The 18,465-nt window shown below is 36.0% G+C and overlaps 1 protein-coding gene across 4 annotated transcripts in view; it reads left to right on the top strand.

Annotated features, from left to right (window-relative positions):
- The window catches only part of KPNA3 (karyopherin subunit alpha 3), a 90,087-nt gene that overhangs the window by 68,999 nt on the left and 2,623 nt on the right, over positions 1 to 18,465 (top strand). For all 4 annotated transcript variants that reach the window (XM_082365528.1, XM_082365529.1, XM_082365531.1 and 1 more), the window contains 6 exons: positions 11,660 to 11,791; positions 12,724 to 12,852; positions 15,410 to 15,514; positions 15,613 to 15,684; positions 15,844 to 16,006; positions 18,041 to 18,135. In XM_082365528.1, coding sequence (XP_082221654.1) covers positions 11,660 to 11,791; positions 12,724 to 12,852; positions 15,410 to 15,514; positions 15,613 to 15,684; positions 15,844 to 16,006; positions 18,041 to 18,135 — 696 coding nt within the window. The remainder of the gene's footprint in view (positions 1 to 11,659; positions 11,792 to 12,723; positions 12,853 to 15,409; positions 15,515 to 15,612; positions 15,685 to 15,843; positions 16,007 to 18,040; positions 18,136 to 18,465) is intronic.

Raw genomic sequence — 18,465 nt, forward strand, 5'->3', positions numbered from 1 at the left:
TTACATCATTCAGATAGCAAAAATGCTAACTTTAGAGAAATTATCACATACATAGTTAATTTAGTTATTTGTATCATAATAGTAGTGTTTTAAAGTATTAATATTTATAAAGTGGTAAAAGCTTTATAAAGCTTCTTCATATTTTTTTAAAATCTCATTTGATTCTTAAAATAGGTAGGCTAGATATTATTGTCCCCATTTTACAGAGTAAGAAACTGGGCCTCAGGGAAACATTAAGTGACTTACCCGAAGCTGCAGAGTTTGTAAGGGTCACAGTCGGTATTTAAAACTGAGATCTTCTGATGACAGATCGTGTTTACTTTCTGTGAAACCACACTAACGCCCATGCTACAACCTTTTGAGATACAATATTGAAGGATATCAAGTATAGTTTTATTTTTATTTTTTTAACATCTTTATTGGAGGATAATTGCTTTACAGTGGTGTGTTAATTTCTGCTTTATAACAAAGTGAATCAGCTATACATATACATATATCCCCATACCTCCTCCCTCTTGCGTCTCCCTCCCACCCTCCCTATCCCACCCCTCTAGGTGGTCACAAAGCACCAAGCTGATCTCCCTGTGCTGTGTGGCTGCTTCCCACTCGCTATCTATTTTACATTTGGTAGTGTATATATGTCAATGCCACTCTCTCACTTCGTAAAAATATGGAACGCTTCACGAATTTGCGTGTCACCCTTGTGCAGGGGCCATGCTAATCTTCTCTGTATCGTTCCAGTTTTAGTATATGTGCTGCTGAAGCGAGCACTCAAGTATAGTTTTAAATGCAAAGGCATCTTTACATGATTTGTTCATTACATGAGATTTAGTTAAGCAATTACTATATATATGCCGGCAAATTTTTTATCAGGCAGTCTGAAAATTCTCCTGAATGTAGCAAGGCTAAAAGTTAAATTCTTCCACAGAGTAAAACAATGGATAAATTTCAGTGAAATTTCAGTGAATTTAGAACTGATTCTAGCGTTGATCTAGCATTAATTTGGCTTCTAATGTTCCAACTAAGATCTCTTTCTGATTTGTTGTATGTTTGTGTTTTTATAATCCTATCTTTGTTTATACACACACACACACATAATATGTATGTATGTGAGTGTCAGAATTATGTGTGATTTATCATTGGGATGAGGAAAATGCATCTTTGCTAATAACATTTCTCAAGAGGCAATGTATAGTTCCTGTATAAATATTGAACTGCACGTTTCGCTAGTTAATTTTAGGACTTAAAGTTCTTAGGAGGGTGTCTTTTAAAGGTAACTAAAGTAACTTTTTATTTGTGAAGTGTTAGCCTGAACTGTCATAAAAATTAAGTGAAAACTGTTTAGTTATATACTGTCCGGTTTTCAAAATGGATGTAAAAGTGACTTAGCAACAGATGTAAGTTAATAAATATCTTAAAAGAAAGGGGGAGGAGGTAAAATTCTTTTTATAAATGTATTTGTTGTTATTGAATGCTAAATTTAGTCCTAAGCTTTCTGAAAGCCAAAATTAAAAGGCAAAAAAGCAAAATATCTGATATTTCCATCAAGACATTTCCCCTAGGACATTATGGAATTGATTATAGGCAAATAAAAGCTTCCACCACCTATTGGTCTTGTTAATTTGAAAGCTAGAGGTATTAAAGTGACGAAGTACTGTAGTTATAAGTATGTTTATCGAGTTTAACAAACACAGATTGTTCCACTTAAGCCAGAATTGCACAGAGAATTGTAGGCACAGAGATGAAGAAGACATAGAGGCCCTGCTCTCTAAGACCTCGACATTAGTAGCAGGTAAAAAGAGTGAATGGAGTGAACTTTTGTCAGTTACTTGCTATACTAAATCTGTTTCTATAATCTCCTTTTATCTTACCAGCACCCTTATGAGATAAGTTTTGTTCTCTTATTTTACAAGTAAGGAGATTGAAACTTAGTCAAGTAAAATAACCTAACTAAGGTCATACAGTGCATAAAAGCCATGGCTGAGAATTGAAGCCAAGTCCAAGGCCTATGCTCTTTCATACCATGATCACATAAGCACACAATATGTGTGCAAACAAACAAGAAAGGAAAAGTAAAACAGAGGAATGACCAAAATGCTAGAATTACAGAAGCACATATTCTCTCTGGCAACCAGAAAGCTTCATTGAGGAAGTAACATTTGAAATAAGCATTATAAGGAGATGGTGGTGGAAGTGGTGATAGAAGTGAAAAAGATGATTATGTTAATAGTTAGCATTTATTAAGGGTTTAAAGTGTGCCAGGCACTGTTTTAAGTACTTTTCATATGTTTACTCATTTATTCCTTATAAAAATCCTATGCGATTGGTTACTATAATTATCTCCATCTTACAAACAAGGTAAAAAGAAAACAGATAGTTAAGTAATTTGTCTAAAGTCATACAACTAGGATAAGAAGGATTTTGTCACGTTGAAAAGGTCATTTCAGGTACGTGAGGAGCAATAATAAGGAATCAAGAGAACACATGGAGGGTGTGGAGAATACAGGTGGTTAATAAACCAACACGTTTGCTGGGGAGTTAAGTTTCAGGGTTTTGAATGCTGTTTTAAGGAATTTGGGCTTATGTTGTAATCAGTGCAGAGTCATTGAAGATTTTCAAATAGAGGAGTGATATGCTCATGTCCGTTATAGTCAGATAACTTGGAAAAGGCAAGGAGGGTCTGGAATGGGGAAAGTTTGAGTGTAGGCTGGCCTATTTTACTATCATAATAGGTTTAAGGAAGTTGATGAAGGTATGAACCCAAAGCAGTAATGGTTAGGAGAGAGAAAGTGAGTTAGAACTTCAAGAGGAAAGGATCAAAGAGAAGGAGAAGTAAAAATTACTTTGGTTTCTAACTTGGCAATCTAAATGGATAATAATGCCATGAACCATCAGGAGTCAAGCAAATGGATGAGACTGGTAGAGGAAGATGATGAGTTTATTGTAGGACAGACACATTCATTCTGATTTATTTGTTGTTTCTCTGTAGTAATGTTTCCAGGAAGGAAAAGGCCATACATCTTTGAGATTTATCAGTACTTAAGAGATTCATGAAAATATGGACAAGGAGTAAGATTCAGAAAAAGGGCTAAAAATTGAATTCTGAGGAATTCTCTGCATTTGAGCAGTGGTAACAAGGGAAAAGGAACCAGCCAAGGAGTGTTTTAAAGTAGAGAGACGGAAGCATAAATTGTGAAGCAAAGAGTGGGGAAAAAAATAAGGCAGAGATTTAGCAGGTTCTAGATCATACAGAGTCTTGTATACCACCTTAGGATCCATGTATCCTCTTTATGTAGCTGAGAGGGAGCTACATTATGGATTGATAATTTATACCAATTATGAGTGGAGTGTAGATTTTAGAGGAAAGTGGAGTTGAGAAGACAGATCGGTGTTGATTTTGTGGTATGAATGAGAGAAAATGAGGACCAAAACCAGAGCTTAGACATTAGGAATAAAAAGACAAGGGAGGACTGTAGAAATGTTTAGATGATAAATTTGCTGGGTTTGATATGGGTGGTGAGAGAAGAGAGGAGTCAGGGATAATACCCAACTTTCTAACTTGGGTCTTAGGGTAGGACACAACAGAAAAGAAGAATAGCGGCAAGGGGAGGTATAAAACAGCAGGAAAGACTTCATTTATGAGACAGTCACTAGTGGGACTGCTGGAGAAGCTGCGTTAGGGTGTGGAGAGAATTAGGTGGTTTATGGACATTCATATGCCTTTGTGACGTTAGAAGAAGCACTGAATATTGACCCCCAAGGACTAGAGAAGAAATCTGGACTGATTCAGGTCAGTCTGTGTTCATTTGCTTTCTAGTTATTGTGCTTCTTAAAGTTAAGGTGCAATTGCAGTGATTCTGTAGCATTTGGTTTTCCTGTCCTTTTTGAAGTTGTTCATCCATGGCTTGACATGCCCAGATAATTTTGAGTATTATCTAACTTTTGATACAAATCTACTGCTGTTACAAATGAAGTTAATCAGTTGTAGCAGATTGGTTATGTGCGGAGACTTGATGGTTAGTGACACTTGATGATATGTCAGGGGTCCCCAAGACCACCTTCAGGTTCAGTGATTTGCTAGAAGGAATCACTGAGAAGCTTTTATACTCATGCTTGTAATTTATAGCAAAAGGGTACAGATTTGTTTAGGGAAAACTCAGTCTTTTCCTTCCTGTATAGGGAAAAACCCAGTTCTTCCCTACGGTGCATATCTCTCCTATGTGTCTCCTTCACTACTTGTACAGAACACTTCACTGCTCATACTTCTGGTCACCAAATGTGTTGAGCAGGGCTTGGGGGGAGGGTGCCCCACAACAACAAGTAAGTCTCTGTGACCCATTAGGTGTCCTACAATTTAATTCAGTTCCAACACTACCCAGAAATAGTGTCAGATCCCACAGGTTAAGAACTCAGTCCCACATGATGGCCACCTCTTCCCCCAGCCCACAGGCACACTTCAGATGCCAGTCACAAAGTCACAAGCCCTGTGCTTCTGCCCACCCAGCTATAGATTAGAGGTTTCAAAGACACCCTCCTTGGGTTCTATTACTTTGCTAGAGCAGCTCAAAGAACTCAGGGAAACAGTTACATTTACTAGTTTATTAAAGGATATGAGAAAAGATACAGATGAACAGCCAGATGAAGAGATACATAGGGTGAGATCTGGGAGGGTCCTATCCCCGTGAAGCTGGGGTATGTCAGCCTCCTGGTGTGGGTGTGTTCGCCAGCCGGGAAGCTTTTCACACCCCCTACTGTTGGGATTTTATGGAGGTTTCCAAATGTAGGCATGATCAGTTGTTAACTCTGCTTCTAGCCCCTCTCCACTCTCTGGAGAGTGAGGAGCAGGGCTGAAATTTCCAAGCTTCTAATCATGGCTCGGTCTTTCTGGTGACCAGCCTTCATCCAGGAGGCCATCCAGGAGGCCATCCAGAGTTACCTCATTAGAGCAAAAGATGCTCCTAGTGCTCTTATCACTTAGGACATTACAAGGGTGTCAAGGATGGGGTCAAAGACCAGATACTGGAAAAAGAGACGCTCTTAATGTTCTTACCACTTAGGAATTTGTAAGGTTTTAGAGCCCTGTGCTAGAAACTGGGGGCAGAGACTAGTATATTTCTTACCATTTCACAAGATTAAAATCAACAAAGGCTAAAGGTACATAGGGCAGAGTTTAGGAGGACCCAGGTGCAAGTTTCCAGTTGTCCTTTCCCAGTAGATTGGTAAGGACAATACTTTATTCTCCCATCAACCATGTGTGGCGACACATATCAAGTATTACCAACCAGGAAGCTCCTGAACTTTGATGTGTCCAGGGTTTTTACTGGAGAGTCAGTCACATAGGCTGACTGACCTTAACTACTCAGTCTCTATCCCCTCCCAGGAGTCAGACTGATACAGTGTGGCCCAGGGTCTCAGGAATGCAATGTTATTAATAAGCAGGATAATCCCAGGGCTCAGAGGTTATCTTGAAGGAGCTGATCAAGGACCAGTCCTTTCTTTGGAATGTATAGGATTTGAGCACCCTGAGCTTACTCAGTTACCCTTTACTGCATATAAGGATAAGTATACAGTTTTAACTTGGTTCAGCTCTAGTTGTCTCTAAAGCATGTGTGATGTTAACATTCCATAGACATTCTACAGACACCTACTAGGAAATGCTGTACATGTTAATAGCAGTTTTCGGTAAGGGTGCCTAACAGGACATGATTTGTTAGCATATTTACTGGAGGTGGTAAAAATTGGTAAAGCTCTTTGAGCTGAGTATATTATTGTTTGGAGACTTCGGATTGCTAGAGATTTTCCTTTGGCTCATCAGATACCAGTTTTCAAGAAGTTTGTTCAATACATTGACCCTTTGAGTTGCCTATCTTTTCCGTGTGTATATGTGTCTCATACTGTGTGTCTAGAGATCAGCTTTCTAGCAGTCTTCAAGTACATGAAATATTGCTGAAGTAAAAAAATTTAAATGTTTCTAGCCCAGAAAAAGACATAGTGAAAAATAAAGTAGCTCAGGATTGCCAAAGACTTCATTGGCACATGATTAATCTGACTATTAGCTGGAAGGAAAAGAGTTCACTCATTGACTATTAGTGACTGTAAAAGCCAGACATTTTACCATAGAAATCCAGAAAAAGGGAAAAACCAAGAAAAAAGAATATTGGAGGAGGTGTAAAATAGCAGAAGCAGCTCAGATGGGAAAAGGCAGCAAAAGGTAAAATTACAAATGTCAAAGACATTGAGCAGCTGTTAGCCTGATTATGGAGATGAGGAAAGCAAACTGATGAAAATAGAAGAAACTAGAATAGCCTGATAATCTTGTGCTGTGAATTTCAAAGTTTTAAAGCATTTTTAAAATGAGATTTTCAGTGAAGGCCCAGTATATTATAAAACAAAATTAAAGAGAGACTAGAAGAGTCTTTACAGCTTCAGGGGGCCTGTGACCTAGCTATAGCTTACTTTCCCCCACCGGCCTTTGAGGTGGTGTCATGAAGATCCAACCAAAAACCATTAATTGATCTCAGCTTAGAAATCTTAAATATTTCATTTTTCTAGGCTACTGTATATTAGAAAAGAATGGTTTTTTTCTGCTAATAGTAGGGAGGTATAATGGAAAAAAGTTACCTTTCATTTAGCAGCTTCCTAAAACATCACAGGCCAAGGCAACCAAGTATTGTTCTGCACAGTATTCCATTTTGTGGCTATGGTTTATTCAAACACACTATTTTGGGTAGGCATTTAGGCCATTTCTTGAATTTTGCAAATATGAATAATGTAGCGGGCAGTAATCCTGTGTGTTTTCATATTACTGGAGATATATTTCAGGGTAAATTCCTAGAAGCAGATTGCTAGGTCAAAGAGTGAATGCATTATAATTTTTGTTATACACTGCCAAATTCCCTGCCTTAGGGGCTGTGCCATTTGCATTCCCAGCAGCAACATACAAAAGTGACTTTCTTCATGGCCTTGTCCATGTGTTGTCATTTTAAAATTTTTGCCACTCTATGAGAAACTGTATCTCATTTTCAATATGTGTTTCACTTGTTGTGAGTGAAGTTGACCTTGATTTCATATGTTGAAGAACCATTTTTACATCTTTGCAAATAGCCTGTTCATCTTTATTGCTCATTTTCCATCAGATTTTTGGTCTCTTTTCCTTGGCTTTTAAGAGCTCTTTATGTATTAAGGACATTAACTCTTTATTTGTGAGATATATATATATAATCAAATATTTTCCTAATTTGTCCTTTGGCTTTGATATGTTTTGCCATGCAGTTTTCTCCTTTTTATGTAATCAGATTTATCAGTCATTCCTTTTGTTGAATCTAGATTTTTTTCCTGAGTTATAGATGTTTTATTATGTTAAGGAGATATCCATAAAATCCCATTTTGAGTGTTGACATCAAGAATGAGTGTTGGAATTTTTCAGTGTCTATGGAGATGATTATATGATTTTCTCCGTAAGTCTATTAATACGACATATATTGATATTCCTAAAATTGAACCATCCTTGCATTCCGTGAGAAATCCCACTTGATTATCATATATTATTTTCTTAATGTAGTATGGGATCCTTTTCACTAATATTTTATTCAGAATTTTTACATCTCTATTCACATAAGATATTGGTCTACAGTTTTTTTATGCTATCTTTATTCGGTATTAATATTGTATTTTTATTGCATTTTACAAGTTTAGGTATTAACATTATGTTTCATTTGTTTTCTATGCTCTGGAACAATTTATATAGCCTGGGGTCTATCTGATCTTTGAAGATTTGATAGTTTCCCCCTTGAAACCTTTTGGGTCTTGATACTTGTGTGATTAGTTCCCTGATAATTTTCTCTATTTTTGCTATTGAAATTGGCTTGTTGAAGCTCTCAATTTCTAGTGAGGTTAGTTTTTTGTAAACTACTGTCCAAGGAAATTATTCATTTCATCTAGGTTTTCAATTTTGCTTGCATTTAAGTATGCAAAGTAATCTCTTCATGATTTTTTTGTTTTAATTTACTGTTTCAAGAGTTATTTTCTTCATTATTTCTTATTTTGTACATTTGTGCTCCTCCTACCACTTCTCTAATTAACTAGGACTTTTTTTCAATTTTTTCAAAGAACTAGGGTTCTGATTTTTAATTAGATCTGTGGCTTTTCTGTTCTTTACTTCATTACTTTTTACTTTTGTACTTACTGTTTCTTTTTGCTTTCTTTTGGTTTGCTCTGGGTTTTTTTAAAATTTATTTATTTTTGGCTGCGTTGGGTCTACATTGCTGCGCACGGGCTTTCTCTAGTTGTGGTGAGGGGGGCCCCTCTTCCTTGTGGTGCGTGGGCTGCTCATTGCAGTGGCTTCTCTTGTTGTGGAGCACGGGCTCTAGGCGCACGGGCTTCAGTAGTTGTGGCTCGCGGGCTCGGTAGCTGTGGCTTGGGGGCTCTAGAGCTCAGGCTCAGTAGTTGTGGCACACAGGCTTAGTTGTTCTGCGGCATGTGGGATCTTTCCGGCCCAGGGCTCGAACCCGTGTCCCCCGCACTGTGCCACCAGGGAAGTCCCTGCTCTGTTCTTTTTCTAGCTTTTTATTTGGGATCTATTTTCATTCTTTTAAGTTCTGTTGTATACATTTTTAAGGCTATGAACTTGCCTTTGAACACTGCTTTAAATAAATCCCATAGATTCTGATATGTGGTGTTTTCATTATAATTTTCTAGAAAATTTTTTCTGTTTTGTTGTTTTTTTTTTTTTAATCCGAGTTGTTTAATATAAGGCTCTTAAATTTCCATATGGTATTTTGGTATTTATTAATATCTAATTTTATTGCCTTGTAATAGTTTTATAATATTTCTGCTTTATGTAATTGATGTTTTCTTTGGACCTAATAATATTTTTGTGCTCCATATGCAAGTTTATTAACTGTTATCAGGTTTAAATTTCGATGTATATTTATAAAATCTATATCCTCACTTTTTATCTACTTGACTTCTCATACTGACAACAGTGTATGAAAAATCTTTTATCAGTATATTTTTATTTTTTTCTTGCATCTTTTTAGTTCCTCCTTTGTAGTGGTATTTACACGGTTACTTAGCGAATAGATGTTTTTAACAGTTACATGTTCATTATAAATTGTGGGATATAGCTTTACAAAGTAGCCTTCTTTATTCTTTGTAATACTTTGTAGAATGAATTCTACTGGTCTGCTAACAGGATTGCAGTCTCTGCTTTGTTATCATTTACTTGGTGTACCTTTGCTTGTCCCTTTATTTTTAGCCTTTTTGAATGACTGTTTTAGGTGTGTCTCTTGTATACAACATAGAATTGGGTTTTGTTTTAGGAGCCAATTTGAAAATCTTTTTCTTGTTACAGGTGAGTTAAGCCTGTTTCATATTGTTTGATATGCTTGGTTTCAACTCTGTCCTGTTATTTTGTGTTATAATTTCTGTGTGTTTTATTTTCTACTTAGTGTTCTTTCTTCTCTCTTTTAAAAATTTCTTTTGGTATTTAGGAATGTTTATTTTTGTTCTAATGTTACCTTTATTCTTATACCTTTTATAATGCCTTTTGTTTTTTTACTGTCTGGTTTGATAGGTTTAAATGGTATTTTTTGACTCCTGTCTTTACCCATACAGCAAGTGATGAGCTTATTTCTGTTTTCTCTTTTCTCTCACCTCATTCTCCCATTTTTGAATCTAGGTTTGTGTCTTTTGCCCAATTTGGGAAGTTCTCCGTCATTATTTCTTCAGATATTTTTTTCAGCTTCACCTCTCTTTCTGGGGCTCTACTGACATAAATGTTATTATATCTTTTGTTATTATCCTACAGTTCCCTAAAGCTCTGTTCATTCTTTGCAATCTTTTTTTTCTTGCCCAATTGGATGATTTGTATTGATCTGTCTTTGAGTTAGTTGATTTTGTTTTTTCTTCTCTCCCTTCTACTGTGGAGTCCTTCCAGTGAGTTTTAAATTTTGGTTACTGAGTTTATTAGTTTTAAAATCCATTTGGTTCTTCTTTATTTTTCCTATTTCTTTGCTGAGACTTACTATATTTCATTTGTTTCAAATGTGTTCATAATTGCATGCTGAAGTGTTTTTATGACAGTTACTTTAAAATCCTGTCAGATAATTCCAATATCTGCGTCATCTCAGTGTTGGCATCTGTTGGCTTTCTTTTCGTTTTTCAGTTGAGGTGATCCTGGTTCTTGATATGATGAGTTATTTTCAGCTGTAGCCTGCATTTTGAGTGTTATGTTATGAGACTCTGATTTCTATTTAAATCTTGCTACCTGTTACTGCCAGACTTGGTAGTAGACAAGCTTCACTCACACGCACAGCATCTGTAGACACCCTCCAGCAAGGAGGCTTTCCTTGTGGGGGTAGGATGGTACATGGGTGGAGTTCTCAGGCATACCTTCTGTCCTCCCATTTGTCAAGTGCAATATTTCAATTTTTCTGGAACATATAACATTTAAATTATTCTTCCACTCTTATCTTCACATTTGTGTTAGTCTTTGATCTACAGTGAAATATTTCTTCAGTTATCTCTTAGTTGAATGAAGCTCATCCTCTGGTAAAGGTGTCAGCAAATTTTTCTATAGAAGACAGATAGTAAATCTTGTAGGCTTTCTGAGCCACATGGTCGCTGCCCCACTAAAGTGGAGTAGTTTTACTAGGATGTGTTACCTTTAAGCTCTTCATTCTGCTCTTCTCTGAAGTCTCACATAGCCTTAGGGCAGGAGGTCCAGACAAAAGGTAGAATTTAGTTTTTTCTCTTCTTACAGGTAATTTGAAATTTGTAGCATTCTCAGACTCCTAGTAATGTTGAAGTTGCAGGCTATATGTGGTTTTATTTGCTCTTGTTAATCCATATACTTTTTTGAAGGTTACTTGGAGAGATTTGAATTCAGGTGGCTGCTGTTATTTTAGAGCATCAAATGTCTTTAATTTGAATATTCTAATAGGAAACATCTCTGGATTTCACATGAGATCAGGCCTGTGCTTACATTCCTCTGTGAAGACACCAAGGAAAACCACATATAAGCTCTTTGACTTTGAATGAGTCAACAAACCTGAGCTTGTTTTTTATTATTTGCAAAATTAGATGGATGTAAGGCAGGGTTTATACTGTATGCTCTTCAATTGGGACATTTTTCAAGAAATTTACAAGTAATTAATTGTTTCCCCAAAGTTAAAATGCCAAGCCATTTCTTTTATGTTTACTTTAATAGTCTGAAAAATTGCGTTGCTCAACATGTTTGAAAACTACTAACATGGATAAATGATCTCTTTGGGCTCTTCTAAACTGGAAGCAGCATGATATATTGGTCTCATTCTATGTATAAAGTGTTTCCTTGTGATTATTGGGTATTTAGTTTGTGGGGGCAGGGAGAATTACTTTTCTGCCTGTTTTTAAATTTATCTACCTAATATATAGATATGGAAGTTAAGGTAGAAGTTGTCCCAGACTTCTGTGTCTCACTTTCGTGGAGAGTGGCCTGAGGTAGCCATTGAGAGAGTTTTATCTACTACGTAGTAGATGTATCAGCTTAGCAGATATTTTTGCTACCAAGCTAAAACAAAATTCAGTTACTTTTTATGTCACCATTCCATAAGTGTGTTATGTATCTCAAACATTCAAACAAATACATTAAGTGGTAATTCTTTTTTATTTCCTGAAGATTCTTGTGGATACTGTTTGGGCACTGTCATACCTGACAGATGGAGGTAATGAGCAGATACAGATGGTTATTGATTCAGGGGTTGTGCCATTTCTTGTGCCCCTTCTGAGCCACCAGGAAGTGAAAGTTCAAGTAAGTACTTAAACATTTTTTCTTACTTGTGTAAAGTTTGTATTTGCTATAACTAGTTAACTTGCACAACCAGGCTTCAGTTCTGTCTATATGCACATTTCTTCAATATTTCTTGTGCTATTTTACTGAATCTGCTTTTGTTGATTTCTAAATCTTCATCTCATCCAGATTCTTTGCTGAGTTGCAGACTCATATAGCCAATTGTCCTTGAGTCCTTAGACATATCCTCTAAGAACTCCATTATCATTTCAACCAGACAAAAATGAACATACCATCTTCTCCCACAAACCTGCTCCTCTTCCTATATCCCCTTGCAGTGGACAGCATAGTCCAAGCTAGAAACCTTGATATTCCTCCTCTTGTCTCCCCTCCATTACAAAACCCTGTCAATCCTTATTATATAGCTTTCAAATCTGTTTTCTCCTTGTATCTAGAGCCACTGATTTAGTTCAAGATTTATTTTCTTTCCTCTGGGTAATTGCAACAGCTTCCAAACTGCATTTTCTCCTCTCCCTCTCGTTTCTCCTCACTCTAATTAGGGATACATGGCTGATAGATCTGTTCATCCCACTTCTGCCAAAGTGACTTTCTAGATAGAAATGTGTGCCTGTTAGAGGCCTTTATTAAAATCTTTCTGTGGTGCCAATTTAGTAATAGGTAAAAATAGCTGTTAAAAAAGGACCTTTACAATGTTTATTTTAATATTTTTTCCAACTATTTTCCACACAATTTTTCTATATAGTTCCAGTTTTCATAAGACTATTGTTTAACGTTCAAAACTACTTCCCAGTTCTGTGAAATGATTTGTGTAAGAATGCAGTAAATTTTAATCATTCACCCTTTGCATTTTTACATTTTCTCAGGATTATAAAGAACATAGTATCAGTTTCATCATAAACAAATTTATAGAAAACATTTTATCCCCACCCCAGACAGCAGCACTCAGAGCGGTTGGCAACATAGTGACAGGTACCGACGAGCAGACCCAGGTTGTTCTCAACTGCGATGTCCTGTCACACTTCCCAAATCTCTTATCACACCCAAAAGAGAAGATAAATAAGGTAAGGCGTATAACAGCCTTGTCAGTGCATTTCTTTCTCTTTGTATATCTCAATTTTGACTGCCTTCTTGTTTCTGTTTCTGTTCCTGTTTGCTTGTGATCCTCTTCAAAACCACTCTAGTTAAGATGAGAATTATTTCAAATCACCTCTGCAGTTATTTTGTTTCAGTTTTTAATTGCTTGCTATTAAGTGCTGCCATGATCATCACAGAATAAAATTATTTTTATATTAACCAATGTTTTTATTTCAATAGATTGAGCAGTAGCAAATTAGTAGCCACTAGATGAGAGTACATATAAAATTTTCCATTGGGTGGCCTATATCTTTTTTTTTTTTTTTTTTTTTTTTTGCTGGTGTGTTTTATAAACAAATCATAATTTAATCTCCCTATGAAATTAGACTGAACGAAAAACTGCAGTGCCTAAATTAAAGGATCATTAAAATTGCTTTTTTTTTAAAAAAAGATTTTAAGCTTAAGATACAATCTTACTGTTAAATATGTGCTTAAGTACTCTAGTCTTCATGTCTGGCTTATTTCATATTGCATGTTTTCAAGGTTCATCCATGTTGGAGCATGTTTCAGAACTTCATTCCTTTTTATGGCTGAATAAATATTCCATTGTGCCTATATACCATATTTTGTTTATTCGTCCATTTGTTGATGGATATTTGGATTATTTCTACCTTTTGGCTACTATGAATAATAATGCTGCTAGGAACATTGGTTTGAGTCCCTGCTTTTAGTTCCTTTGGGTATATATCTATGAGTAGAATTGTCAAGTCATATGGTAATTGCATGTTCAAGTTTTTGAGGAACCACCAAGCTCTTTTCCATAGGAGCTGCACCATTTTACATTCCTACAAGCAATGTTATGAGGGATCCAGTTCCTTTTTTTAATTATTATTATAGCCACCCAGTACTGTGAAGTGGGGTGTCATGATTTTGATTTGCATTTAATTTAATACAGTTTTATCTGCCTGAAATGCCACTATCCCTCAAACTAACAAAACTGATCATTTCTTCTTTGTCATAATTATATTTATATAGTTGCATGACTATAATTTGACAGTTGGATTCTTTTTTAATATTTATTTATTTATTCATTCATTCATTCATTCATTTTGTCTGCTCTGGGTCCCAGTTGTGGTATGCGGAATCTGAGTTCCCTGACCAGGGACTGAACCCAGGCCACGGCAGTGAAAGCGCCGAATCCTAATCACTAGACCACCAGGGTACTCTCCTACAATCTTTTAATTGTAGAGGAGGAAGAAGATACACATTTGACACTAAACTTATAATAAACCTATTTGTTCATGACATAAATCATTTAAGGTTACAATAAAATTTGTTATATAGACCATCCTAGACTAGTTAGAAGCTTAAGTTCTAAATATATCTTGCAAGTAAAAATTTTTTTTAATTATTTATTTTCTTTATATTTTTGGCTGCACTGGGTCTTAGTTGTGGCGCGTGGGATCTTTGTTGAGGCCTGCGGGATCTTCCATTGGGGCGCTCTGGCTTCTCTCTAGTTGTGGCGTGCGGGTTTTCTCTCTCTAGTTGTGGTGCGCAGGTTTTCTCTCTCTAGTTGTGGCGCGCGGGTGTCAGAGCACGTAGGCTCTGTAGTTTTGCGGCACGCGTGCTCTCTCGTCGTTGAGGCGCGCAAGCTCAGTAGTTGCGGCGTGTGGGCTTAGTTGCCCCGTGGCATTTGGGATCTTCCCAGACCAGGGATTGGACCCACGTCCCCTGCATTGGAAGACAGATTCTTTACCACTTGTCCACCAGGGAAGTCCCTGCAAGTAAATATTTTTACAATAAAATAATTCACCTTTCTTAGAAGTAGTTTTAACACAAAGTATTAGGAACTTCAGTCTTTTATTTATTTCTATCATCTGTCTTTTAGAGGGACCTCATGCACCAAAAATACAAGGTCCACGAGTAAAGACTTTTGTCTGTTTTTTTCACTGCCATATCACCATTGTCTAAAATAGTGCCTCCGGTAGTCCTAGGTATCTATATTATTGAAGGTTATGCTAGGTTAATGGGCCCAGATATTATGGATAGAAGTTTCCTTATATGTTTAAAATGGGAGATTCTGTATAACCTAATCACTCTTAGATGCATTTCCCTTAATGCAGCTGAGGTGACTTGTTACTGTATATATAAACTACATTAAAATAAAAATATAGGGCTTCCCTGGTGGCGCAGTGGTTGAGAATCGGCCTGCCAATGCAGGGGACACGGGTTCGAGCCCTGGTCTGGGAGGATCCCACATGCCGCGGAGCAACTAGGCCCGTGAGCCACAATTACTGAGCCTGTGCGTCTGGAGCCTGTGCTCCGCAACAAGAGAGGCTGCGATAGTGAGAGGCCCGCGCACCGCGATGAAGAGTGGCCCCCGCTTGCCGCAACTGGAGAAAGCCCTCGCACAGAAACGAAGACCCAACACAGCCAAAAATAAATAAATAAATAAATAAATAATTTAAAATAAAAATAAAAATATAAACACGTTAAAGATACAATTTTTCAAATAAAGTTGCCCTTTATTTTGTTCAATTACAGGAAGCAGTGTGGTTCCTTTCCAACATTACAGCAGGCAACCAGCAACAAGTTCAAGCTGTAATAGATGCTGGATTAATCCCTATGATTATTCATCAACTTGCCAAGGTCAGTCATTGTTATGAGTTCATCATGTCTGTTAATATATTATAACCAAGACTTTTTGACCAAAAAATTCATTTTAACATTTCTTTTTTAACCTTCAGGGGGACTTTGGAACACAAAAAGAAGCTGCTTGGGCAATTAGCAACTTAACAATAAGTGGCAGAAAAGATCAAGTGAGTTTGGAAAAAAACTGTTAATAGTTGTTAATACTGGAAAGCATACTACTCTCTTAGGTTTAGGAGTTGTTGATCGTTTATAAGCCCTGTACTGTGTTCTTTTGGGGGAAAAGATAATTATCTAAATAAGAGTATCTCTTCTCTTCTGTTGTCTAGGTTGAGTACCTTGTACAGCAGAATGTAATACCACCATTCTGTAATTTACTGTCAGTAAAAGATTCTCAAGTTGTTCAGGTGGTTCTAGATGGTCTGAAAAACATTCTGATAATGGCTGGTGATGAAGCAAGCACAATAGCTGAAATAATAGAAGAATGCGGAGGTAAGAGGGTTGATTAAAGAAAAATAGTTGAGCACTGGAACTCTGAAACATTAGTTCCTTTAAAGACAGCTAATTAGAAAGAAAACTTAGGATATATTGCTATTAATATTAACATCATCGGAGGATGTTGCTATTCTTTGTTTGCTATATTAGTAGTCCAAGAAGATTTTCCAGAAAACAACCGGTTGTGAAAGTCACGCCATAACATTCCTAGAGGTTGACAATTCTTTTCAGGAAACACAAATACTCCTCCTGAAGTCACATTGCATAAGAGCAAATTAAAAGCTCTGAAAACCACTATAACAGAGAAACTTACAGGCTTTGTTTAATTCGGCATTTCTCAAACTCCTTGACAGTAAAACACTTGTTTTCACGTTATACCTATTATCATGTGATTCTGTGGACCTCACTTTGTGAAATACTATTCCATATATTAGAATAGGTTATGGAAAAGGTTAATGATTTCACAGTCATCTAGATATTTTGTTTCAGTCTTATGATTGCTAGAACTCCATGCTAGGGTTATTACTACAGAAATTACTTTGAAATTTTAATAAGAAAGAACTGTGATTTGAAATACTATATCATTATTTTCTCTGGTAATGACATATGAAGCATATATTTTAAAATTCTGTTTTTAAAGATGCCTGTTCAATGTGTACTAAATTGCTCAAACCTTAAATTAACTTATCTTAATGTCATGTTTTATTTTATACATTTTGTTGACTAATTTGTTTGATTATACTACCGAGTTTATTTTTTTAAGAGAAAACAAATGTGATAGCATCATAGAATGTTCAGACTGGAAGTATTTTCTTAATAACAAGAAGAAAATATTCTGGAGATGTTAAAGAGTTTTGTCCACGGTCAGGGAAGTAGTTAGTGATAGAAGCATAATTAAAAGCCAGATCTTCTTACTGTACTACTATTAATTCACTGTTTATTTTGTTTTAAGATGTTTTACTTTTTAAATAATTTGAAATGAACACTGTAGTCTGGTTCAGAACAACTTAACCCAGAAAGTTTGAGCTTGTTACTCCAGCTTTTTATCAAGATAGTTGCTTCTGTCTATGAGATAAATACTTATAATTAGGATACATATTTACTTATTTTATGATTTTATAAGGCACTCTACATCCATTATCTTTGACACCTATTTTCCCATTTTTCTGGTTTGAATATTACTATATAAAAAATGAAACTATTTCAAAATAACTTAGCTAAAAAGGCATTTCAAGGAAGAATATTTATTACTAAGGATTTTACAGACTTATTATGTACATGATACATGGAGTAAATATATTGGGAATATAAATAAAGGCATTCTATAGTTACTTTTCTGAAAAAATATTTCCCAGATTCACTGTAGCTATAGGACATAAGCACCCTATTCATTTTTTTTTTTTAAAGAAATTATTTCAGGGACTTCCCTGGTGGTCCAGTGGTTAAGACACTGTGCTTCCACTGCAGGGGACATGGGTTTGATCCCTGGTTGGGGAAGTTCCACATGCCCCACGATGCGGCCAAAAAAAAAAAAAAAAAAGAAAAAAGAAATTACTTCAAAATTTAAAGTTTTATCTTATATTTATATCAATCATTAAGTAACATTTGGAAAACAAAGAGAAGGATAAAAATTACTGTATGCAACAGTATGATTATATTAAATGAGTCCTGGCATGGGGGGCAGAGATCTTGGTTCTAGTTCTGTCACTAACTTGCCACGTAACCTGAAATAAATCCCTTTACATCTCTGTGCCACAGCTTCCTCATCTGTCAAATGGGGTATTTAGGTGTTTTTTAAGCTGCCTGGCTCAGGGACCAGGATACCTCTAGGGTTTCTAAAGAGGAAGAAATTAGTGGGATGCTGGCCCTCTAACCAGAGAAGCTCAGGGTTTTATCTGTATTTTAGATGAACTGTCATCTTTGGCGGGTGGTGAGAGGGTGTTCTGAGTTCTTTAGGATTTTCCATGATTACAATGAGCACAGTTTTTATTAGTATGTGCCTAATTATTTTGACTATTTTATTTTTATCAGGTTTGGAGAAAATTGAAGTTTTACAGCAGCATGAAAATGAAGACATATATAAATTAGCATTTGAAATCATAGATCAGTATTTCTCTGGTGATGATGTAAGTATATATTAAAGTATGATGTATCTACATGTACGTTAAAATCTATACATAAAGTAAGTTTTCTAAGAATTTTCCATGACTAAATTTATACTGTATTTCTGTCACCTTGTTGCTTTTGTAGTTTGTTAAATGGGAAGAAATGGTAATTATAGAAATGATGTATGTTCAGATAGGTAAAGTAAATCTACAGATACAGGAACTAAAGCATGGGGCAATTTTTAAATGTGTGTTCAATTTTTAATTGTTAGATTTCTTAATAACATTGTTGATTTACTTAAAATATTTTTTAGGTAATAAAAACATTCATATGGAATTCTCTCCTAAGTA

Source organism: Balaenoptera borealis (assembly GCF_965194805.1).
Source record: "Balaenoptera borealis genome assembly, chromosome: 18".
Lineage (NCBI taxonomy): Eukaryota > Metazoa > Chordata > Mammalia > Artiodactyla > Balaenopteridae > Balaenoptera > Balaenoptera borealis.